The sequence below is a fragment of the Hippopotamus amphibius genome, chromosome 6 (assembly GCF_030028045.1).
Source record: "Hippopotamus amphibius kiboko isolate mHipAmp2 chromosome 6, mHipAmp2.hap2, whole genome shotgun sequence".
NCBI classification, from domain to species: domain Eukaryota; kingdom Metazoa; phylum Chordata; class Mammalia; order Artiodactyla; family Hippopotamidae; genus Hippopotamus; species Hippopotamus amphibius.
Genome location: NC_080191.1, coordinates 169,049,764 through 169,074,579, shown reverse-complemented (window position 1 = coordinate 169,074,579; position 24,816 = coordinate 169,049,764). Strand labels below are relative to the sequence as shown.

Genomic DNA, 24,816 nt, shown 5'->3' with positions numbered 1-24,816 from the left:
ATTTCTCTAGATGTTACCCATTGTCTCAGAATTACACATTACTTATAGTCATACATTAAATTAACTCTTTGCTACCCCTGACGGATTATGGGGTAATGAGATATGTTACGACTCTGAAAATAAGCTTATTCTCAGGCTTCATGATTGATTCATATTTTGATAAGCGAAGTGTTCCAAAGGATTAAAATTGTGATAAATCTGTTCTGCTGGTGGTGGCTGAGTTCACACTGATGTATCAGAGCTCATCTTAAAACCTCATTGTTTGTGGGACTTTTTTTCTTAATGGTGCAAACTTTAACCACTAGCTGGTTTTTCTTTAAAACAGTCAAAAGTAATGACAGTGGAATCCAGCAGAGCTCTGATGATGGAAGAGAATCTTTACCTTCCACGGTGTCAGCCAATAGTTTATATGAGCCTGGTGAGTTTTGGTGACATTCACTGTTAATCAGTATTGTTTGCTGAAAAATGCATGTGGTACATGTCAAGTTTGATTAAAGAGTCTCTAAAGGAAGTGGTTAGTCTTTTAGAAGGTACTGAGGAGCAGTTAGTACTGCTAAATGAGAAAGCAGCTGTTTCATGTTTGGAAGTTCTCTCCTAGGTGTACATTTTTCTCAGCCTCATGATATGTGCTAAAAGTGACTTGTCAGTAGCTAAAGATAATTTTTAATCCACACGAACTGTATGTCTTATTACCTGTTATCTTCTTCTGTGGCTGTCTTTTCTTATCAAGAGAAAGAGATCAGCGGATCACACACATACTCCCCCCGCCCAGCACATTAGGTTTTTCTTCTGACTTGTGCTTTCCTCCTGTATTCTCTCCTTTATGATTTCGGTGGTTGTGATGTTGCAGAATACTTAGGGTAGTAAGCATTTTTTAAATTATTTGAACTGCTTGTACTGCACATTGTGTTGATGGTATTGGACCATCCTAGGAATAAAGGGAGGTTTGGTCTAGCAGCGAAATTCTTTAGGGATTCTTACTGCCTCTTCTGAGTCCCTAAGTCCAGGCTTATAGTCATACAACTAATTTTAATTTAATACAGAGTAATTTACCTACCCACTGGATACTGGCAAGACTATAAGGCCTCATGTACTTAGTCGATGTATTTATAAGAGAATAAGGTTGTGGGGAGTGATTAGTCTATAGGAAATAAGATACCTTTGTGAAAATCTCCCATTAGCTCATTTTGTTAAACTAGTGGTTTCTTATGTCACGACTTTCATATTGTGATACACGTAAGATTTCACTTTTCTAAAAACATAACATAAAATTTACCATCTTAACCATTTTCATGTGTACAGTTCAGTGGCATTGTCTGTTCACAGTGTTGTGCTGCCATCGCCACCATCTGTCCACAGAACTCGTTTCATCTCACAAAACTAAAACTCTGTACCTGTGAAGCCCTGACTTCCCATTCATTCTCTCCCTCCCTGCCAAGAGTTCATTTTTATTGATGTATTTGTGTTTACTTTTCAGAGCCAGAAAGGCGGGATTCTTCTGTGTTTCTCGACTCTAAACATCTTAATCCAGGACTCCAGCTTTATAGGGCCTCATATGAAAAAAATCTTCCTAAAATGGCTGAAGCTTTGGCTCACGGCGCAGATGTGAACTGGGCTAATTCCGAGGAAAACAAAGCAACACCACTTATTCAGGCTGTATTAGGGGTATGAATTTGTAAATTCAGGTTTTCAGTGGTAATAAAAACTGAAATTTTCTGTTTTTCAGTAGACAACAAAAGACCATAATTCATTTTGAGCATAGCTTTAACATTATTATTTGCTTTAAGAGATGGGTTGGAAAATAGAAGCAGTAGCTAGTAGTGATTTCTGAATATCGCTTTTTGTAAGCTCACTTTTTTTTAATATAAATTTATTTATTTATTGGCTGCATTGGTGGGTCTTCCTTGCTGTGCGAGGGCTTTCTCAAGTTGTGGCCAGCAGGGCCTACTCTTAGTTGCGGTGCATGGGCTTCTCATTGTGGTGGCTTCTCTTGTTGTGGAGCACGGGCTCTAGGCATGAGGGCTTCAGTAGTTGTGGCACGAGGGTTCAGTAATTGTGGCTCACGAGCTCTAGAGCACAGGCTCAGTAGTTGTGGCACACGGGCTTAGTTGCTCTGTGGCGTGTGGGATCTTCCCGGCCCAGGGATAGAACCCATGTCCCCTGCATTGGCAGGTGGATTCTTAACCTCTGTGCCACCAAGGAAGTCACTTCAATTTTTTTTCTTAATGAAAGGGAATTCTAGTAATGGAAGTAGTGCGTTTTGCTAGATCACAGATTGCAAATTGAATCCCAGTTAGAAGTAGTTCTTGGGAAGAAAATAATATAATGTATTATTTCTCAGCTTTTGCTGGGGGGGTATTTTCTCTTTTGGGGAAAATACAATAGAAGGGCTATTGGTGTAAAGTACATACTCTGTTTTTAATAGAAATACATTGTTGTTTGCTTTTTGTCCATTGTTATCTTCTTGTTTCCTCCAAGGGCTCTTTGGTGACCTGTGAGTTTCTCCTTCAGAATGGTGCTAATGTGAACCAAAGAGATGTGCAAGGGCGGGGACCACTGCACCATGCCACCGTCTTAGGACACACGGGGTAAACTGTAGTGCTTGTATATTTAGGTAGATTTTATTTGAAAAATTACTTTGAAATAATGGTTTGCTTTCTCAGGTTAAGATCGTTAGGTAGAGTGTATAAATTGATACTTTCCTGTGACTTATATTGTCATGATGGAACTTGAAATTTTAAAAAAATTTCATTTAGAGAAAAGATACTTTTCAGATAAGAAAATTGCCAAGCTTACCTTGAACTTCACCAATTCTTTATGTAGATCTATTTTAGTATTTAAAACTCTTACTGAAATTGTGGTGGTTTTATCGGACGACTTAAGTCTCTGTGTGTATTTATGCATGTACATACATTATGTACACAGCACACACATTTTGGGAGAATTTTGTACCTTTATAAATTTCAGTTTTCCCACAGGATAGTTAATTCTTACTTTATGCTGTTGATGTTGTGGCTTCTGGAGCAATATATAGATTCACAGAACAATAAAGCCATAAAAACGGGCTTTCTGCTAGAGGGTACAAATAAAATCAAAATATTGGCCTTATATAAAGTTTGTGTCATAGGTCATTGTTTTTCAATAAAACATCTCAAGATCTCCAAGTCTTATTACCTGGACAACAAGGCGCTGTCCTTCTTTAATGTGTATTTGTAGCATCTTCTATTTTCATCATAGCTTGTTTTCGTTCCCTCTATTAGCAAGATGATTCAGTTCAATAAATTTATCACAAAAACTTTTCTATACTTAAAAATGGTTATATATAACTCATCCTTTGTATTTTCTTCTTAGTCATAATTATTCCCATTTACTTTGTAGACTCCATTTATTCCTTTTTCATTTTTTTTCATTTGCGTCAGTTTCTTAAAGTTACGAATATTTGTGGAGTACAGCAGCAACATTACTTCCCACTTGTTCCTGTTGTATTATCATTAGTATGTTATAGTGTTACCATTGCCTTGGCTTCCTGCTTTCCCACATAATTACCTTGAGTGATTTTTGTTCTTTTTAAGTATCTGTGTACATCTTTTTATCATATTCTTTGAGGGTAGGGTCCGTAATTTATACATCCCACTATGCTGTATATTACCAGGTTAAATGTGAAAATACCTTGAGATTTATAAAATGTTGATCATGGTAGATTTTTATTATTAGAGTCAATATTCAGTAAATCTTTATAGAATCAAGAATTTCCTAATGAAAATGTTATTTCTTTAAGTAGTGTTTCTTATTTTTTAAGGTGAATGCTGTTTTTATTACTGGCAGTATCTCAGAAATGCTGTTTCCTTAAACAGGCAGGTGTGTTTGTTCCTGAAACGAGGCGCCAATCAGCACGCCACTGATGAAGAAGGGAAGGACCCTTTGAGTATAGCTGTGGAAGCGGCCAACGCTGATATAGTGACCTTGTAAGTGTCTTCTTTTCACTTGATTATTTCGCATACACTGTGTCACTTACACAGGGTTTTAACATGGAGTTCCATGTGCAGGCATGAAATGTAAACTTGGTTCTTTGCTGGAAGCCATTTACTGCTCTAGGCACATTAAATGTATGAAGCGCTTTACATACATGAACTTGTTTGGTTCCCACCTCAACCCTGTGAGGAAGGTTTTATTATCATCAGCCTTATTTATAAGGAAGCCAAGCCACAGATAATTTGAGAAACTAGTAAGTGGTGGAGGTGGGGTTTGAAATCAAGAATTCTGGCTCTGAAGCCCGTGTGCCTGGCCAGTAAGAACAGAAAGTCAGTGACTTTTCTGAACTGTGTTCTTTACCTCTCGGTACAGTACTGGGGCGGGAGCTGGACCGGCACAGTAACAGGCAGTCTCGCTACTGTCTCCAGACGTGGAGGGTTATAAGCAAGGACACCAGCTGCGCTGACGTTAGTGACTTATGCAGTTGCATTGCCTTCGGGCAGTGATACTTAGGGGACTGGTTTGTGCTCTTTTTTTTTAAAGAATTATTCATGTCAGTACCTTATTTTGAGGTAAAAGTGTTTGTTTTGGAATATTTGAGTACAGTTTAATATGACCTGTTAAAGAAAGAGTCTTGAGGTTTTTATTTGATTTTCATCTTAGATCAAAGTTGTCCATTACACTTGGAATCTAGGAATGTGGTTGTCACATACACTTTATTGTTATGTAGGAGCTCTCAAGCATATATTGTATGAGTCACTTATTGATTCTGTTTTGAATGAAGCCCAGGATTGTTGATTCCCTGTTAGATAAGCAGAGGGAGTTCATCCACACTTACTGGACTTCAGTCACTTACGAAGAGACACACCCTTGACTGTGGTGAGCTCCCGAGCTCCCACTGAGAACTCTTGACTTGCCTTAGGTCACCTCTCCCTAACCCCTGCCCCAGTAAAACGAAACAAACGACTCAAAGAGCAAAGCACATTTTCTCTGTACTTAGCTTCTTTTCCTCACTGGAGGGGTTATTGTTATTGTGGAGACTATTGTAGGAAAATTTAGATCTGTTACATCATTACAGACTTAAAATTGGAGAAAGAAAAGTTATTCAAGAAAAGATAGGAGTGATATAGAGAAATTAACCCTGGCTGCAGCTTCCCAGGCATTTCTTACAGTAATTGCCCTTCTGCCCCCCAAATATGTTCCAAAATTATCTAAATTTTCTTGTTTTGTATGAGGATGTCGGTTTCACTTAAAATTTTTTGAAATAGGCATCCACTCTGAAAAATCCAGACACCAAAAAGGGAGACTTATCTTGCTATTAGTAATTCACACAATGGTTGAAAAAGGAAGTGGCAGAGAATTGTGGTACTTTGAAGATAAGAAAAGCCCATGTCAGATGCTGCAGTTGCCAGAGAGAGCATGTGAGAAGAGGGTGACAGGAGTCTGGAAAGGCAGTGAGTATTTGGTGGCCTGGAGAACAGGCCAGAAGAGCAGAGTAGTAGAGGGGCAGCACAGGTAACATTTGCCTGTTTCAAATTGTTGCTTAAAGTTAGTAAGAAAATGAGAGGAAATTCTTGTTTTCTTAATCCAATGCTATAGGACTTCCTGCTGCCAGGATAAATAACCCAAAAAAGAATGTATAATCAATGTGGTAACCACGGGAAAATCTTGGTAACCTGTGGTCATTTATTATAGTCTCTGTATGTCACAATATATCCCCAGTATTTATAGATAACATGTTTTTTGTTGTTGTTGTTTTTTATAAATTTATTTATTGGCTGCATTGGGTCTTCGTTGCTGCACACGAGCTTTCTCTAGTTGCAGCGAGTTGGGGGCTGCTCTTCATTGTGGTGCGTGGGCTCCTCATTGTGGTGGCTTCTCTTGTTGCAGAGCATGGGCTCTAGGCATGTGGGCTTCAGCATTTGTGGCACACAGGCTCAGTAGTTGTGGCACATGGGCTTAGTTGCTCTGAGGCGTGTGGCATCTTCCTGGGGCCAGGGATCAAGCCTGTGTCCCCTGCATTGGCAGGTGGATTCTTAACCACTGCACCACCTAGGAAGTCCCAATAACATGTTATTTATACATCTGGAACTACTGTACCTCAGGGTGAACCAGAATGATCTTATGACAGACTGCTGGTTCCATTCTGTAGAAGCAATAATTTCAGCAGTTGGCAGTTAAAGTTTGACAGGTTGCTTTAGAAGCCAGGAATTCTCTGTGTCTGGAGGAAGTAAGCTGCTGGAGGTGCTGCAAGGAACCTGCTTAAACAGAACTGAAATGCACTTGTTAGAAATCTTTTATTTTATTGTCCTCTGTCATGAGAATTGATTGAGATGTAATACAGTTATTTTTGTATCTCAGATTGCTGGGTCTGATAAACTAAAAGTCCTTTTATTTCAGTGGCAAATAGTGGTGAAAAGAAAAAATTCACTAGTACGTCTTAGCTGTGTATATAATTCATTAGTTTATGAATATTTATATTGTATAACTTATCTAAAAATTATTTTATTTACTTTTAGGTTACGTTTAGCAAGAATGAATGAAGAGATGCGGGAATCAGAAGGACTTTATGGACAGCCAGGTCAATATTCTACTAATAACCATACTGAAATGCAGTATAAGAAATGCATCCAGGAATTTATCAGTTTACAGTTGGAAGATTCATAGTTCTTTAGCAAACTAACTTAATACTATAGAGTTTTTATAAAATTACTTGTAAATTGTGAGTTGTTAGGTATGTACTGTACTTACTGAATTCTTGGGAGTGGCTCACTCCCGAGCCTTTAAAAATCCGTAACTATTCCTATTATAGTACACATTTACTTGCCCTATTTAACTCTGGCTGCTGACTTCTTTATCTGCTGTACAGATGTCTTCCATATACATTCCAGTGAGGTGAATGGAATGATAACATATCTTTATACACTTACAGCAGCACAACAGTCATTTTCTTTTTGGCTGTCAAGTGAATATAACAAAATTGTTTCTTTTTGTTATTCAGGGAATTTCTATAAATTGTGTTCAGGGACAAAAACAAATCACTATGTGTTGACATATAAAAGTCAGTATGGAAGATACCTAGAAAAAGTTTATTGAATTACGAGTTCTGTATTTGATCTAAAAATGAGTTGAAGGTTTAAAAATAAAATTTACCAATAGGTTAAGAAGTCCATAAAAGGAATGGAGTTAGTTTAAAAGGTATAGGGAAAAGGTCAAATTTTATCTTGTAGCTTTGCCGCAAGTAATTATATAATATTTGTTGGATAAATGGAAGTATTTAGAATAGTATTTCATGAACTTGATGGCAAAGTAGACGTATTCTTATTAGAGAAATCTCAACTCAGGATCAGCTCAAGTCTCATTTTGAGTAATTTTTATCTTTGAGTTGAGATGTCAAGAAAAGCAAGAGATGTTGCTGATCAGATTTCTTTCTTTGATGAACACATCCTGATTAGACATTCTTTGCAAAGAAGAGAGTAAGAATTAGATCTCCAGTTTCATGAATTTGAGTATATGAATTACTAATTTACCCGTTTTAAATTCATATACATGCTGGTTAAAAATTTCAGGAATTCATGACTAAAATAATTGAGAATGTTCCATTTTCAGTGAGTATGTTTGATTTTTTTCAATGAATATTAATATATTATTTTAAAAGTGGCTTGTGATATCATCTGTCTTTCCTGTTTAAGTATGTTTTGAAATTTCTGTACTTTATGCTAGCTTCGGCCATTCACTTTTTTTTTTAATTAATTAATTTATTTTATTGCCTGTGTTGGGTCTTTTTTGCTGTGTGTGGGCTTTCTTTTAGTTGTGGTGAGTGGGGGCTACTATTCGTTGTGGTGCGTGGGCTCCTCATTGCCATGGCTTCTCTTGTTGCGGAGCACAGGCTCTAGGCGCGTGGGCTTCAGTAGTTGCAGCACATGGGCTCAATAGTTGTGGCTCACAAGCTCTAAAGCACAGGCTCAATAGTTGTGGCACATGGGCTTAGTTGCTCCGCAGCGTGTGGGATCTTCCTGGAGCAGGGATCGAACCCGTGTCCCCTGCATTGGCAGGCGGATTCTTAACCACTGTGCCACCTAGGAAGCCCAGCCATTTACTTTTATTTTAACCAGATTAATATATAACTAAGATAAATATGGGGCCATTACTTTCTCAGAGGACTTTATTAATTATTTTTGGTCTAATTTAATAGGAAAGAAGTAAAAACTTTGAGAATAGAGGCACTTGAGCTAGATACTTCTAATCTAGGGTGTCCCACTTTAATCCTATGGATCAAACAGTACTAGTGACTCGTGTTGTACCAAGATGTGAGAGTGCTGATTAAGGGTGAAGTCTCAGCCTTAATTCTGAATTTCACCCATTGTTTTAAACTTGAATGTTAAATTTTAAATGTGTTATAATTTTGTAACAGATATACTTAAGTGATAGTATTACTAGGCCATTTTTGAGGCCTTTGTGTTTAAGCACTTTAAAATGAAAATTATTCAGAGAATATGACCTGATAAGAGTGAATTGAAGATTTTTAAGTTAAACCATATTTTTTTTTCCCTGACATTTTAAATGTAAATGTTTGGTCAGCTGTGCTTTCCTGAAGGTGTTTGCTGATGAAGCTGCACCCAGCTGATTAGTCAGAAGGTTGGTGAGTGACTTTTCTCTGGAGCTGGGAAGCTTGAAAGGACAGGTCCTCTTATGTTCTTGCAGCTTCTAGTTCTACCTGCACTGGTTGGGCTTCTGCCCCCATCTAGGAGCATTCAGATGTCTCTTTCACTGTCGTTTATGTATGTTATCAGTGTATACCTTCTGCTGAACAGTAGAAAAATAGACTTTTCCAGTTTATTTGAATGAAAATTTGAAGAAAAAAAGGCTCATTTGAAAAAAAAGCTTTCCTACCACTCTGAAAGTTTAGTTTAGAAAAGATTATAAAATGGATCAGAAGTCTGGAAATGGTATATCAGCAGAATAAAATGAGATTCTGATTTGATACTAATTGGATTTTAAATTCCTTTAGGGGAATTTGTAGTTAAAGCAGAACAACTGTATACGCATACAGGCGGCGTGGCAGGCGGCGTGGCGAGATGGCTCAGCGCTTGCTCTCTGGCTGCTTTTCCTTTATGAGTCTTTGGAGAGCAGATATTTTTGCTCAGGCAGCACGTCTTTTTTCCTCTCTGCTTATCACTGTAAATTTCCCTCTCATAGATTTTGGCTGGTTGTTTTATCTAAATCCTTTTTTTGTTGCCTAGCAATAGAAGGAAAACCTCAGAATTCTGGGTAGTTTTAAAATGCAGGTATTTTCAGTCTTTTCATTATGAAGATCCCTACCATTTAAAAGACTCAGATACAGTCTTTGGAAATCATGGACCTTTTCCTAGGAAACCCCACTTTTGAACTTTCTATCTACAACCCTAAGGACCTGAGCCTCCCTGTTTTTTGCAAGGTGACCTAAGAGCACATGTTTCCTGAAGGGAAGATGTTTTCCTCTTTGTCAGTTCCCACAGCTCTTAGAAGGACTGGGTGGGTGAGTGCAGCTCCCGCCCTGCCCTCAGCTGTTGGGAGCTAGTTTGGTGGTTCCCACCAAACAGTGTCTCTGGCTCTGTGACTCCTCTTGATTGTTGGCAGAATTTCTTAGCCAGTTGAAAAATCACTGCTTTAGTGAACCGCTTCTGGTTGCGTGAGTATGTTGCTGGGCGAAGACTCATCATTGATCTAATCAGTTACAGAAAGGAAGCTGTCACCAGCCCAGAAGGGTCAGGATCATACCCGGATCACCGGGGAGTGGGGTTCACATGTTGCCACATCTTTGAGGGGAGTACATTTTAAGAGCAAAATTAGCAAAATCTTGGATCATAATTGCTGTTGCAGTGCTTATTCTGAATACCAAAAATCAAAAACTATTTTAAACTATCCGTGGAAATATAGCAGTCCACATTTAAAAAACTCAGAACTGTCCAGGCACACAGAAAAGGTAACTTTCTGAAAAGAAATAGAATATGATTAAGTAATTTAAAGAATATAACTTAGTATTACAAATATTGGGTGGTTAATTGTTTACTGTTTATAGTAAACTGTTAAATGTACTTGTATGAACTTTCCAGGGCAACGTACTCTGGGTTGTTGTTTATGTATTCTAGTGTAGACAAGTTATATTTGCCGTGGGAAACATTCTACATGATTACCAATGTATTTAAAGAATCACATTGAAGTTCAATTTGTGTTAACTATATTAAATATCGTAGTCACTGTTGTTATTGTAATGTTTCCTTTTTGACAACACATTTTGAGGTCTAAGAAAGGTATTATATTGATAGTCCCTTAATTAACGTTTGGTTAGAAACTGAATGTTAACAAAAAGTTTCGTGTATGTGTGTGAAGGTGAGACTTCCTTTTGTATTGTATTAACTCTTTTAAAATGTATTCAGTAAGTGAAACCAATGATTAGTGTAGCACCAACACTTTCCTTCAAGGAAGCATTTAATTCAGTGAATAAAAAATCTTATAATTTGTTTTGCATGGTACAATGGTTCTACTAAAATGTACTTGTGTAGTAGGTACTAGATAATTTAGAAACAAAAACTGGAAAACCACACACACACACACACACACACAAATCCCACAGCTTGTTATACAAAATATGCATTGCTAATAGTAGAAGCCATATATTGCCATTGTACTGTTGTAACACTTAAGATTGCTCATCTGGTGCTATCTGTAAAGTATTTGGCGTTAGCGTCTGCTAGATCCTTCTTCCTGTTTCTTCTTGAATGTATAATGTGTGCCTTTTAAGTTACTTCTGGTGTTGAATGGTAAAATCAGTGTAGTATTTTTGTATTATAATCTGCACTTTACACTTTGTTGGAAAGTAAAATTCCAGACTCTCCAGTTTAAATAGTATTTTTAAAATATTTATAATGTTTACAATAAATATTTTAAATATTTGAATTCAATATCTAAGAATAAGAAAAAATTTTAAATATTTTATATGGTTTGTTAAGTGATGTTTAATGTTGGTCTTAGTTTATTTTATATCTTTTAGAATGGCTAAAAATGGGAATAGATTGTAGTTTGTCTTTTAGTGTGGGGGTGAACTCTTATGAAATGAAACATGGGTGTAATTGAATTGTCTTACCAGTTGTTCTAGCATATCAACCTTTATTGTTTTAGTAACAATAATATGAGTTAGATGTTACTCTTAGCCAACTTATTAAGAGTCTCTCCTTACTGTATTTTTTCTTTTTAAAGTAGATTGATTCAGGTCATGAGAAAATTTCCAGGGCTAAATGAAAAACTCTATAGAGATTTTAATAACTTGCTTTTTACATTGACTAAATATTACAAGCATTAAAATTTTTTATTGAAAATCTTGGGTTATGCTCTTAGGCCTTTTTACTAGATCTTTATCCTCCCTCAATTTTTTTCTAGTTCTCTAGCTTTTGGTATGACATCTGTTGCCTCAAAAAATCTTGCTTTTTAAAAGCTGACAAAAGTTAACTGCACTATTAACAACAACTAGCAATTAGTGTGTAATAAGATGGATGCAAGGTATCTTCACGGGGAATAATTATAAAACCATGTTGCAACAATAATCATCTTAAACAGTATTTGACAGTCTAAATCTTGAAAACAGAATTCTGCCAAGCTTCTGTATAAAGCTAATATGTTTAACAGGAAGCATTCATGATGAATGATTCATCTTGAAAATAAGATTTCATTTTATACAAATCTTTTGTCTGAGGAGTTAGCCTGTATGTGTGTATATATATTTCATTTTTCATTGCAAGAAGAATAGTATTCAGTCTGCTTAATATCAGTATCTATAATCTTCTCTACAAACATATTTGTACGTATATACATATGTATTACTCTAATTTAACATGTCTTTGATGTTTATCCCCCTTTTGTCATAGCATCCTTGCTCATATGACCTACAGTAAATGAAAAACTTCTGACTAAATGTGAAACTATGATTTTAAAGTCATTTTCTAGGCTTTGTTATTTTGTAAGCTTAGTAAAACGTGGATTAGTTGCATTAATTTTAGTTACACATTAAAGTTTGAGTAAAGACTTACTTTTTTACATGCTATTTAAATTAAAATGCCTTTAAATGAAAGATAATATTAAAATAAGAGGCTTTTTTCCCACCTGGTTGTGAGTTTTGTCTTGCTAATAACTTGCATCCATCGGAAACATTAGTATTTGTTTTTGGTTTTTTCTTTTGGCTTTGATCAAGGGAAATATTTACTTAAAGAATGCCTTGTTTATTATATCTCATTTAGAATGACTTTTATTTCTCATGTGTTAATAAATGTATTTCTTTAAATTGCTTTAAAACACTTGCATCTTTGCTCTTTTCTAACTCTGAACTTTCCTCTGTGGCTGCATCTGAGGTGCTTTTTTCAGGTATAGTTTTTTTTCCTTCCACTATATACTTTTTCCAGCACTTATATTAGTTGGTCTTCTTTCTTCCAAAAATGCTCATCTGAACAAAATTTTAATGTAATGAATTGTAAAATAGTTACTAGTCATAAAAATGAATGTTTATTTAATATTTTCATTGTGTAAATTTTAAATGTCTCCTCATTTTACTTTCATGCAGGTGATGAAACTTACCAGGACATTTTTCGTGATTTCTCCCAAATGGCATCCAATAATCCAGAGAAACTAAATCGTTTCCAGCAAGATTCACAGAAATTTTGAATATTTTTAAGAAGGGGAAAATAGTAAATCGGGCAACTCCCTAAAGTGTACATCTGAAAACTCACAGATTTTTACTGCTTTAATTCTACTTACTTTTAGTAGCTATTGAATGGTTTCGAAAAAAGGTACCCATTCATTGATATTTTATAAATCCACTGATATTTTTATAAATCCAAACATAGATCTCTAGTAGTTGGGAGAGGAACCTAGTTTAAGACTTTATTAAAAAAAAAAAAAAAGCCTGTTTAAAGGGCTATTTTTTGGAGATAAAAGTTAAATCTAGACTTAGGACATCTCTAGGTTACAAGATGCTAAGAGTTTAGACAAAATAATCTTTTTTCCCCAATGGGTGGTAGCATCGATTTTTTTTCTCCTGTGCACCGTGGCCAGGATCGTTCAGTCAAGCATGTTGGCATCGAGTGGGAGCCTGATGTCCTGCCTGACTCAGGAGTATGTCTTTGCTTTAGCTTTCCTGATGGTGGTGGTTCAGAAATAGGTTGGGTTTTTTTGGTTGTTGCTGTTGTTGTTGTTAGCCTATCTATCATATACACAATATGTAATTTAATTATTAGAACTAGAGAATATGCCCCCCCCCCCATTTGCTCATAAATGCAGTTACGTTCCTTGGTATTGTCCAGTACTTTAATATACATACAGTGGCTGTACAGATTGACGTAACTCAGTCCTTTTAGACTTACTCCATTTTATGAAGCAAAAAAAAGCCCTTGACAATTTTTTTTTTTTTAATTACCAAAAGAATCTCGTAGAAGTTGTTCTTCATTGTTGGGTTGATTTCCTAAAACCTTGAAAAATTTATTGATGTAATAAAACTGTGTTTCAAAGGTTACCTGAATGTTGCAAAATTATGCTTTCATCAGATTGTAACTATCAAAGGAAATGCTGACTTATAAAATAATGTAGAACATTTTTATATTTGAAATGTGTCCTTTTCCAGATATATTTTTGCTATTGCTCCTAGTGAAAGGAAAAATCTCTCATAAAAGGAGAAAAAAAACTCAAGTTTTTTTAGTTTATATTAAAATATACAGCAATAAATTGCTTTTTAATTCTTCTAACATCTATCATGTGTACTTGTACACGGTATATACATTCTTTTAAATTATAGCACCTATATAGCTTTAGTATTTTGTTACATGAATCACAGATCCTTGAATTCCAAAATATTATGTATATACTAATTTTCGATGTATATGCTACAGATTAGTCTGATTCCATCTTTGATATATCTTGTCAGGAGTATAAAAATAAGTAGTTTGCCTTATGGTTTCTTTCTAATATTGTCATAATTAAGTTTAATTTTCTTTTTCAAGTTACATGTAAGTAATATTATTGATACTCAGTTTCTAAATGAGAGGCTTTTAAACTTGTTATCAAATAAGTAGAGAAATTATATTTCATTGGGTAGATAATAAATTTTCTGACATTTTCCCAGCAGTAAGTAGAGTTTTCTAAGTTGACTGAACATCAAATCAGAATCTGTCTAAACAAGAATTATACTGAAATGAATTTACATCACAGAAAAGGTTCCATATTTGGCCAAACCGCATGCATATAATGCTTATTTAGTAATAATCGCTGTGTATTAGATAAGGATAAAAATATATTTATGGATTATTTCTAAGCAAATTCTAACTTCCAGAGCCTTGTGTTTATTTGCAGCAATAACACGAACATTAATTCTTTCCTGTTTCACCTCAGAGTCACAGATCACCTGGCTTTGCAAAAGTCTGATTTGTAGCATTTTTATTAGTGTACTTTGAAATTAATTGTCCAAAAAGCTCAAGGAGAAGGAAATGTGTTGAGAAAAGAAGTGAAGGAAGAAAAGAGAAGAAAAGAGAAGAGAGCCGCACTTTTCCTTTGTAGTGCCTCTTCCTGTTCTGATCCTAGGAGTCCCTCTGACCTTTTTCTGAGGAAGCCTAGGCAGCTTTCCCTTTGGATCCAGCCTTTGAGCTTCAGATCACCTCTGGGATCTCTGGATGTAAAAGCAGTTCTTTATGACACTCTTAACTCCTGTGGCTTCAGTCATGAGTTGTTAATGTAGCAGTAATTAGTGTCTACTTACATTTAATTGTTAGAGATGTATTTGAAGTACACTAAAGATGGTCATGGTTCTGAATATCTTCAGAGAAAGTGAAATCTTTAACAGTACAGGGAGCCTGTACATACAAAAATATATTTCTGTGGCTTGATTTCTTGAATATGCCCAGACCCAATTTGGATTAAATTTGGCAGAAATGATGCAGTAGCAACAGCAAGGTTTTAAAGTAAATTAACAGTTACAAGTAGTTACAAAGTAGGTTGGCTCTTAACCAAGGTGAATTAGCTGTGTCAACTAATAGCTTTTCTATAGTATGTAACAAATCTGGGTTTCATTATGCTGTGAATTATTCAGTACGATATGATAAACTATAGTCAGTCATAGTCTTGGGCTTCAGAAATCAATTTGACTGTCCTTTGTTTTCTTTCCCTAACTGATCTGCTGGTATTAGTTTCTGATTCCTTATCATTATTCCATTAACTCATTATTATTAGCTCATTAACTTAAAAGTTAGATTAATCTCAAAATAAAAGTAGCAGTACTATGAGGAATTCATAAAATGCAGTTTCATGTTAGAACTAGACTAAAAGTAATTGCGCAGTTATTTGCAGTTTTTCATTGTAACACTTATATGTTTAAGATTTCTAAGATTTTAAAAATTACCTTTGGTACAATCCTTAGAAATTCAGAAATTTCCATGGATTCCCTATATTACAGTGTTTGCCTAATTTATACTGGTTTTCATTGTAGATTTTAATCAACTTTGGTGTTGACTTCCCAAAACATATAGATTTCATTTGGAATATTACTTTGGTTCTTCATGGGTGCATTTTGAAAAAAACTTATACTTTCACAGTCTGGACAGCTTAAGTTTGTGATGTGCTAAGCAGTATTTTAAAAACATAATTTTACATATGTAAAGTGTCGTCCCAGTAAACCAAATTGTATTTAAGACTACGTTGACCATCCATTTTGAATAAGACATTCCTGTATCACTCTTGCATTGTTGAATTAACTTTTCTGTTTGATAGCACTTTCGACTGTGGACGTGAGCTGGAAAAATGCTGTATTTTTATAGATTTGTCTGTCCATAATGACTTCAGACCTGCATGATATAGTGGAAAGAGCACTGGGCTAGTAATTACTACTCTTTTTGGATTCAGAGCTCCTCACAAATAAAATGAGAGGGAGGAAACAAGGTGAAACTGTAACAACGTCCCCTCCTGTACTGTGTCCGGCTCACAGCTGTTCAGTGTACTTTGCCCTTACTTTATCTAGCAGGATTTTCACAATAGGACTTCTGAGATCTTAATCTAAGAGCACCAACATTGTCTCTTCTTTGATCCTAGGCTGCGCCTCTTGTTTTACAGAGCAGGTCACTGGTATGCTGGCTGGTGGCATAGTTGACACCAGAACCCCTGTCTGACTAGTATTCAGAGGCACTTTACTCATATTATGAAATTATCTGAAATCATTGTAAAGCAGCAAAATCTGATAACGAGTGCCAGCTTTCCTTGTGTTTTGAAAGCAAAGACTCCAAATATTCTGGAGAACCTGGATATAAGGTTATTTTGAAGGACTAGATTAGGGTTTGAAGATGTTAAATGGTAGGGAATTTTCTATTTTTCCAATAACAGACATTGATGAAGGCAAAACGTTGTAAAGGTGATTTTAATTCACTGTATGCTTATCCATTTCTTGATGCTTCTAAATGAAGACAACTGAAAGGGGCATGGATTCAGTCTGGCCAAATCCTGACATCTATAAGTACAATTTTGTGGGCATCCTTCTGTGTTTACATCGGCTGATCTGCTAAAATGAGGTAATTGAGGGAGGGAAGCAAGGTTTGATTAAATAAACGTCTCTGTAGTCCTCTTTTCACTGTCTTATGTACTAGATTTTCCTACTTTTCCTCAGCACGCCTCCCATGGGTGTTCATGTTAAACAAGGAAAGCTCGCTACGTTATAAAGAATGTTGGCACCGTTTATTTTACACAAAGGCTAAAAATTAACTTTTGGAAATGATGAGCTACTTTTCTATATGTGTTTACTTGTGCTTTGTGATATTTCTGGATCATTCCAGTCATAAAGACTTATTACATGTAATATTTCCTGCTACCTGTGAAAAGGTATATTTTAAAGAATGTATAACCAACAATCCTTTTACTTTTTATTAGTATGTAGAGGATTTATTTGTATCTAATTCATGAATGTAGTTTTACTGTAGGATGTCACTGTAAATGGAACAAAGTACATTATCTTTATAGCTATTCTAAAATGTACATTATGTAAGAATTGTAAATATTATACCTGGTTAAATTCTTTGTATGCCAAGAAATTATGTCAAGTCAATAAAAATCTCACCTCTGGCATAGTTCTTTCATGCTCAGACTTCCACTTTATTGTGAACTACAATTGCAGATATGCCTGTTAACAACTGTCATGTTTAAGGTGCTGCATTCCTTTCCAACCCTGTCACATTGGTCCAGACTGAGCCTATTTGCTGATTGCCTCAACCATGAAATCCATTTTGATCTTTTAAATGTTTTCTTCTGCCTGATCACAGAGCTGTGTGGCTCCCAGTTCATTAGCTAAAAACCACAAAAGGCCTTTTTTGCTGTAGCTCTAATTTTTTTCCATTATGGGTGAGATACCTGTTGAAGTTTCTCATCTAGGTAACACATTTACATTCAGTCCTTTTAGTAAACAAACAAAAACATGTTTTTGTATGAATTTAGATTGAAGGAATAGAGGCTTGAAAGCACAGACCTGGAAGTGAATTGCCTGCTTTTGCCTTTCCTTTAAAAGTTAATTGAAAGCAGACACTTAAAACGTTTCTATGTAATTTGGTTTATTCCACTTCATTTCATTTTCATAAGAGTTGTTTGACACAGAGAATCCAAACCTATAGTCAGTAAATATTTTTAAATGAAAACAGCCTAGTTTTCCTTGTTACAAAACTCTGCTTTTTCATTGTAGGAAAATGTCTAAATAATGATAAGTACTGATGAAAAGGAATTCCATCCTAATTCCATCATACACCTGTAATGTTCAATATGGTATCTACTAGCCAAATGTGGCTACTGAAATTTAATTAAAATTAGACAAAATCAAGAGTTCAGTTCGTGTGTTGAATTGCCATGTGCCCAGTGACTATTGTTTTGAACAGGGCAGATTACGGAACATTAATCCTAGAAAGTTCTGTTGGATAGTACCGATTACAGGGGAAGCTGTTACTTCCTTGGTATATACCCTTCTAGACCTTTGGGTGTGTGTGTGTTTATATGCAGTGGGATCATACTGTTTGGTCAACTGCTTCTTTCACTTAATAAATGAGGAAAAAGTTTATAAGTCCTTAAGTAATCTGTATCACCTTGGGGGGGATTTTTTAAAATATTTTCATTATGGAAAATTTCAAACATAAAAGAGATTATAACTTCAGTAGCTATTATTAGCTCATAGCTAACATTGTTTTATCTATTTTATCTATACTCCCACCCGTTTTTCCTCTTCATTTTTTTTAAACCAAATGCCAGACATTTCAACAAATTGTAAAGTATGCATCTCTAAATATCGTATGATATCGCTTATTTGCAGAATCTTAAAAAAAGATACAAATGAACTTATTTACAAAACAGAAACAGACTTAGAGAATAGACATAGAGGGGAAGGGTAAGGGGGGATAATTAGGGAGTTTGGGACTGACATGTACATGCTGCTATATTTAAAATAGATAACCAACAAGGACCTACTGTAGAGCACAGGGAACTCTGCTCAATATTCTGTAACACCCTAAATGGGGAAAGAATTTGAAAAAGAATAGATGCATGTACATGTATAACTGAATCACTTTGCTGTACACCTGAAACTAACACAACATCGTTAATCAACTATACTCCAATATAAAATAAGAAGTTTAGAAAAATAAAGGGGAAGAAAAGGACTGTAAAAAAAATCATACCACCTTCCTTAAACTATGAAACTATATAGTCAATATTCAAGTTTTCTCAATATCATAAGTGCATTCTTTAAAAAAAGATTTTTCAAATCAGAATTCATGTAAGTTCCATTCATTGCAATTGGCTGGTATATCGAGTCTCTATAGATTCTTCCTCCATTTATTACTGTAAAAAATTTCCACTTATGGTTTATTGAATATATCACTTTTAATGATAGCATCTTTTAGTTTCACTTTACTGATGAACATTTGATTCAGTATCTTGTCATCAGAAACCTAGCTCTGCATTACCCTTATGGCTAAATATTTGAGTATATTCTTCCTTATTTCCTTAGGGTGAATTCCTGGATGTGAAAATGCTGGTTCACAATGGGTGGGTATACTTCTGAGGCTCATTCAGTGAGTCAGGCACTGTGTTAGGTACTGGGGATATGGTAAAAAAAAAAAAAAAGGGTAGACACGCTACCTGTTTTTTGAAGCCTTGCCTTCTTGCAGTGCAGAAAGATGGGACTGGGCAGTTCATAGGTGGCCCTCATGGGATCCGTGAGGGTGGTGCCACATCTGGACACTGGATGGATTGGTGTTTAGAGACCACTCCTCGAGGCAGTGACATCTAAACGAAGGTCTGAAGCAAGAGAGGTTGGCTAGGTGAAGATCTAGTGTAGCGCTTTTCAAACTTTGGCTTGTAAAAGAATCACCATCAAGTTTCAGGCTCATTACGATAATAGGTCCTGAGTCCTTGTGTTTTTACCAAGCTCCCCATTGCTTCCAATGCCAATCAAAATTTGAGAACCACTGTCTCAGGAAGAAACATTCATCTGGATAGGAGAGAGAACTCAAAGTTCTCTTAGGAAGATTTTGGTATTGCCAGAGTGCCCTCCCGAAAAGTTGTGTCAATATAGGTACCCTCATCTGCTGTAGAGGAGTGTCTGTTTCTCTATATCTTTGACACTATTGGGTAGTGATCAATAAAAAAAAGTCTGCTGAACTATCAGATTTCTACATTACATTAATGGAGATTGGGGTTAAGTATTTGTAAACACAAGAAAAGCTATGGTTGCTAAATTATATTTTGTACTTGCTGGATATTTAGACTTTGAGTTTGGTAGCATAGTTTATTGTTTACTAAACAGACACTATTTCAACTGCTTTTTTAAAAATCTATTATCTCTTATGCTATGAGGCATAAGTACTAATATTGGCCCCGTGTTACATATGGGTATAATTTGCAGTTCAGAGAGATTAAGTAACTCACCTGGAGTCTAATAACTCCTATTTAGCTGTAAATCCAGCTCTCTTGTGCCTGTGGGAGGAGCTGTGCTCAGGGTCTTCCTGCTCTGTGATCTCGACACCCCCCCCCACCCCAATCCAGCTCTCTTATCTTGCTTATAACAAGCTTTTAAGAGAACTTGCTCTGTTAACCATAACTCATCTGCTGTAGGTTGTGGTAAAATACACACAACTCAGAGCTTGAGTTAACTGCTTTCAGTGCTAATCTTGGCTAAAAGCTTGGGTTTTGGAAGTGGTATGGCTTGGGTTGGGATCCTGGCTCCATTATTTACTAGATTTGGGCAATTTACTTCTCTAAATTTCAATTTCCTGAATTGTAAAGTGCAAATAAGCAAATAATACCTCTACCTCTTAGAGCTGTGCGGATTAAATGAACTAAGGTAATACCTGTTATTAAAGTTCGATAATTCTGCTTTTTTCCCCCAAGGTGAGTAGCACGTATTGAACTTGTTGCCAAGCCTACTTCAGAGGTCCAGTGTTTTTCAGAGAAGTGTTGCTCCAACTGAAAAGAACAAGAGTTAAAAATGAGATGAATTGTGGTTCTGGGGACCACACTTTGAGAAATAATGGCAAGACACAATCAATAAAGGGGTGAGAGCCTGTGTGAGTGCATTTGTGCCTGCGTTTTCACCCTCACCTCTTTCAAGCATACAGACCACATGTACGTGTTTACGTGTTCTTGGTCCTTATAAGAATGAAGGTAATGAGTTTTTTTTTTTAATAAATTTTTATTTATTTATTGGCTGCTGTTGGGTCTTCGTGCTACACCCGGGCTTTCTCTGGTTGCATCGAGCGGGGGCTACTCTTCATTGTGGGGCGTGGGCTTCTCACTGCAGTGGCTTCTCTTGTTGTGGAGCAGGGCTCTAGGTGCACAGCCTCCAGTAGGTTGTGGCACGCAGGCTCAGTAGTTGTGGCCCATAGGCTTAGTTGCTCTGCAGCATGGGGGATCTTTCTGGAGCAGGGCTCGAACCCATGTCCCCTGCATTGGCAGGTGGATTCTTCACCATTGTGCCACCAGGGAAGTCCCAGTTAATGAGTTTTTATGTAGTTGGTAGTGTCCAACTATATCGTGAAAACTCCCACTGTGTGACCTTGGGCAAGTGACCTGAGTTAAGAATTTGCCAGGCCGCTGGGTACCTATTAAGCCTCTTTCAAAGGGTTAAAGTTTGCTTAGACAAGACAAAGCTCCATCACGAGCCCTGGCAGCACTCTCCGGGGCAGCTCTGAACTACGTGAGTTTGGAGCAGCTGGGCCCCCTGGTGGCCACATCCGCTGCACCACAGCGCCTCTCGTCCGCCTCAAAGGTGCCAGGTGAGGTGACAGGCGACTCCCACCTCGGCTGTCACTCCTCCTTCACCGGGAAAGGGGAAGGAATTGGGAGTTTGAGTCCTTCAGCCCCAGAGCGTCCCCACGGTGTGAAAGGAGGCGGGGAGAGGATCTGAAGCCTTCCGGACATCAGGCGGGGAAAGGTAGACAGAGAAAGCTTTTCTCTGTGCGTCCAGTTTAGTCTTCTTGCTACCGAAGGCGTGGCCGCGGTCTCCGGCGTCTGGGGCTGGGCCCTGGAGCGGGCCATTCTACACCGAGGGTGCGGCCAGCGGGCCCGCGCCTCCCGGGCGCCTCTGCCCACGCAGGGGGGCGACTGCGGACCCGCGGCCCTTCCCGGCTGCCATCCTTCGGCGCCGAGGACCCCGCGGCGGCCGGGGCCCCGCCCCTCGGCGCCCGGCCCCGCCCCTCGGCGCCCGCGGACGGGCAGCGCGGCCCCGCCCCCGCCATGGCCGCCGCCGGGGCCGCTGAGAGGCTGCTGAGGGGCCGTCGCCGGGGCCGCTGAGGGGCCGCCGAGGAGCCGCCGCCGGGGCCGCTGAGGGGCCGCCGAGCCGCCGCCGGCCTCCGGTCTCCGCCGCGGCTCCCCGGCCGCGCCGCGCGGGCGGGCCCCGTGCGTGCGGGCTATGGCGCGTGCCGGCGCGGTGCGCGCCCCCTCCTGCGCGCTGCTGCTGGCCGCCGCGCTGGCCGTGTGCGCCTTCTACTACCTCGGCTCGGGCCGGGAGACCTTCTCCAGCGCCACCAAGCGGCTGAGGGAGGCCCGCGCCGGCGCCCCCGCCGCGCCCTCGCCGCCCGCCCCGGAGCTGGCGCGGGGCTCCGCGGCGCCGGCCCCGGGCGCGAAGGCCAAGGGCCTGGAGGGCGGCGCGGCCGGGCCGGTGGACTACCACCTGCTGATGATGTTCACCAAGGCGGGCCGCAGCGCCGCGCTGCAGGCCAAGGCCCGCGTGGCGCTGCGCTCGCTGCTGCGCCTCGCCAAGTTCGAGGCCCACGAGGTGCTCACCCTGCACTTCGTGAGCGAGGAGGCCAGCCGCGAGGTGGCCAAGGCCCTGCTGCGGGAGCTGCTGCCGCCCGCCGCCGGCTTCAAGTGCAAGGTGAGCGGGCCTCCGCCGAGGCTGCGGCGGGTGGCTCGCTGCGCGCGCCCGGCCGGGCCCCGGGAGGGCGGTGTCTCCGTCGCGCCGCGCGCTGCCGGCGCCGGTGGGAGCCGGACCCCCTCCCCCCCCCAGCCGCACCCCTCCCCCCCCCAGCCGCACCCCTCCCCCCCCCCAGCCGCACCCCTGGCCCGAGGGGCGCGGTCGGGGGCGGGCCCGGGCCCGGCGCCTGGGCGTCCGTGCCCACCCCGACCCGGTCTCCCCCTTCCGCGGCCGCCCCCCGGGGCCCGGCACGCCCCCGCCTTCCCGGCGTTGCCAGACTCGGCAGTCCGTGCCTTCGGCGTCTGCCCCTCCTTTTATTCCTCTCCGTTGTGGACTCTTTGAGGACGGAGCAGGTCATTGCAAGGCGCCGGGGTTCTTCCGGCGCAGGGTCTGCTGGGCGGGGTCTCAGGCCGCTGGAATTGTGCCAGGTGCGGTGACTTTTCTCCTAGCGCGAAGGCATTTCAGCAGGACCTAGGCAGGCCCGGACCCGGCCCGCGTGCGCCTTCTCATCTCCTCCGCGTGCCCCCTTCTCCGCTGCCCCCGAGGGTCGTGAACCCATTTAGAGAAGCACCCGGGTCCTCCCAGGGAGGAAGGGAAAGCTCCCGGAGGTGCAGTTAAGATCTCGGGAGAGCAGAGCAGGGCAGAGCTAGCCACCTTGTCCCAGGCTGGACCCACCTGCCTGCTCATCATCTCACTTCACCGCCTGGCTCTGCTTCTCAGAGATTGGGTTCCTAGCTCAGTGTTAATGGCCTCAGTTGAATTGTTTGCCTCACTTTGACCTAATAGTTGCACAGAGGGGATCCAGTATCCGATTTTGGAATAGAAATAGTGATCTTAAAGGATGGAGAATGATGGTGGGGGGAGGAGGGGCGGTGAGGCAAGAGTAGTGTTCCATGTGTTTGTGCCCAGTGAGTGGCTAAGGGGAGCTGATGCCAGGATCCTGCAGAATTCAGGGGTCTGTTGTTTGTTGTCTACAGAGTCAAGTCCTCATTTCTTGGTAGGGCTGTCTGTGTTGTGGGCCTGGCTCTTCTCTTCAGCCTACCTTCTTGTCCTTCCCCTACATGCACCTTAGATCTGAACTGTACTAAATGTGCCTTTACATAAGCTGTACTTTCTGCCCAGAATGTCCTTCCTTTCTTCTCCGGCCCTCGGCCACTCTTTTTTTTTTTTCTTTTTTTCTTCTGGTATAAAATGCTTTCTTTTTATTTTTTACAAAGTGTTCTTCCATCCTGAAAAAGTGTTGATTAAATAAATCAAACTTCAGAAGACAGGAAAAACAGGGGGCTGATTTGATCACTTTTAACAGTGACCTATCTTGATGGAGACGTCCCGTTTCTTTCCCAGGTGCTTCCAGGTAAATTTGCGCCGTCAACCTTCCGGGGAGTAATTGTTCATGTTGGGTACTTCTGTAATAGGAATCATGTCCTCTCCTGCTGAAATGCAGCCACCTTAGGGGCAGATGGTAATGACCGCTTGAAAGAGTGTGGACTGCTGTAAACAGATTAAGCATAGAAGTGGCACAGGTTATGAGAGACTTCAGGGGACTTCGAGACAGCTAGAACAGAATTACCCAAATTACATTTGGCCTAAACAACATGCTAATGCTTCTTTTCTAACCACATGTTTCGGGGAGACATTAATGTTCTATGTTGTAATTTTCTATACCAGGAGAGAGGCATTTTTGTGCAAAGCAACAGTTTCTAAGCCATTATTGTATTTGCTTTTTGGTTGTTTGGAATCTGGAAATATCTGAAGTCTTTGTTTATTATTTTATTTGTACGTTTAAAATTGTGGTAAAATACACATAACAAAGGTTATCATTTTAATCCTTTTTAAGTGAACAGTGACATTAAGTACGTTGGCAGAGCTGTGCAACCATCACCATCAGCCACCTCCAGAAGAGTCCTTATTTATTTTTGTTGCATAGAGATTTTAGTGTATATGATTTTGTATACTTAAAGAACTGAGTTTTTCTTTTCTTTTTCTTTGGTTATCACAGCCTCTTCCCCTGTGTATTTTGTAACTGTTTCAAAAATAGGTTTTCAATTCACAATGTGTTTCTCTCAGGAAGATAAATCATACACCCCACTCTTCTCAATAGAACTGACATCTCAATTTGAAAAATACAGGAATGCTTGGCTTCTCCAAGACTGTGTTGCTAAGGCTTAAACCAGAAGCCCATTATCCTCGGTCACTCTTTAGTTAGTTTTCACCTTCCCCCAGGAATGTCCCTAGACCTGGAGACAATCTGTGTCCAGCTCTCCACAGCTCTCCATTCCAGCTTCCCCCCATAGCATCAAAAGTCTGTTCCCTGCCCAGAACAAATGAGCCCATCAGGAACACCCACCACAGTGAGGGAGAGGCACCTGGGTCTGGACTGCATGGTACAGGAG

At 39.5% G+C, this 24,816-nt stretch overlaps 2 protein-coding genes and 1 long non-coding RNA gene across 5 annotated transcripts in view; 2 read left to right on the top strand and 1 right to left on the bottom strand.

The window, feature by feature from the left end:
• Window positions 1-17,094, top strand: part of ACAP2 (ArfGAP with coiled-coil, ankyrin repeat and PH domains 2) — a 144,289-nt gene extending 127,195 nt beyond the window's left edge. The window contains exons 18-23 of one of the 2 annotated variants that reach the window (XM_057738753.1): window positions 326-418; window positions 1,478-1,665; window positions 2,479-2,588; window positions 3,855-3,965; window positions 6,492-6,553; window positions 12,566-17,094. In XM_057738753.1, the coding sequence (XP_057594736.1) occupies window positions 326-418; window positions 1,478-1,665; window positions 2,479-2,588; window positions 3,855-3,965; window positions 6,492-6,553; window positions 12,566-12,666 (665 nt within the window). In that variant the 3' untranslated portion in view covers window positions 12,667-17,094. The remainder of the gene's footprint in view (window positions 1-325; window positions 419-1,477; window positions 1,666-2,478; window positions 2,589-3,854; window positions 3,966-6,491; window positions 6,554-12,565) is intronic. The other variant, XM_057738754.1, reaches the window with a different exon arrangement.
• The window catches only part of LOC130855311 (uncharacterized), a 70,053-nt gene extending 47,633 nt beyond the window's left edge, over window positions 1-22,420 (bottom strand). Inside the window, exons 1-4 of one of the 2 annotated variants that reach the window (XR_009054292.1) lie at window positions 22,294-22,420; window positions 20,361-20,475; window positions 19,150-19,308; window positions 5,709-6,024 (exon numbers count right to left, since the gene is read on the bottom strand). This is a non-coding gene — a long non-coding RNA (uncharacterized LOC130855311). Of the gene's footprint in view, window positions 1-5,708; window positions 6,025-19,149; window positions 19,309-20,360; window positions 20,476-22,293 lie in introns of those variants that run through there. The other variant, XR_009054293.1, reaches the window with a different exon arrangement.
• Window positions 21,732-24,816, top strand: part of XXYLT1 (xyloside xylosyltransferase 1) — a 166,335-nt gene continuing 163,250 nt past the window's right edge. Inside the window, exon 1 of the mRNA XM_057738755.1 lies at window positions 21,732-22,384. Within this exon, the coding sequence (XP_057594738.1) occupies window positions 21,920-22,384 (465 nt within the window). The 5' untranslated portion in view covers window positions 21,732-21,919. The remainder of the gene's footprint in view (window positions 22,385-24,816) is intronic.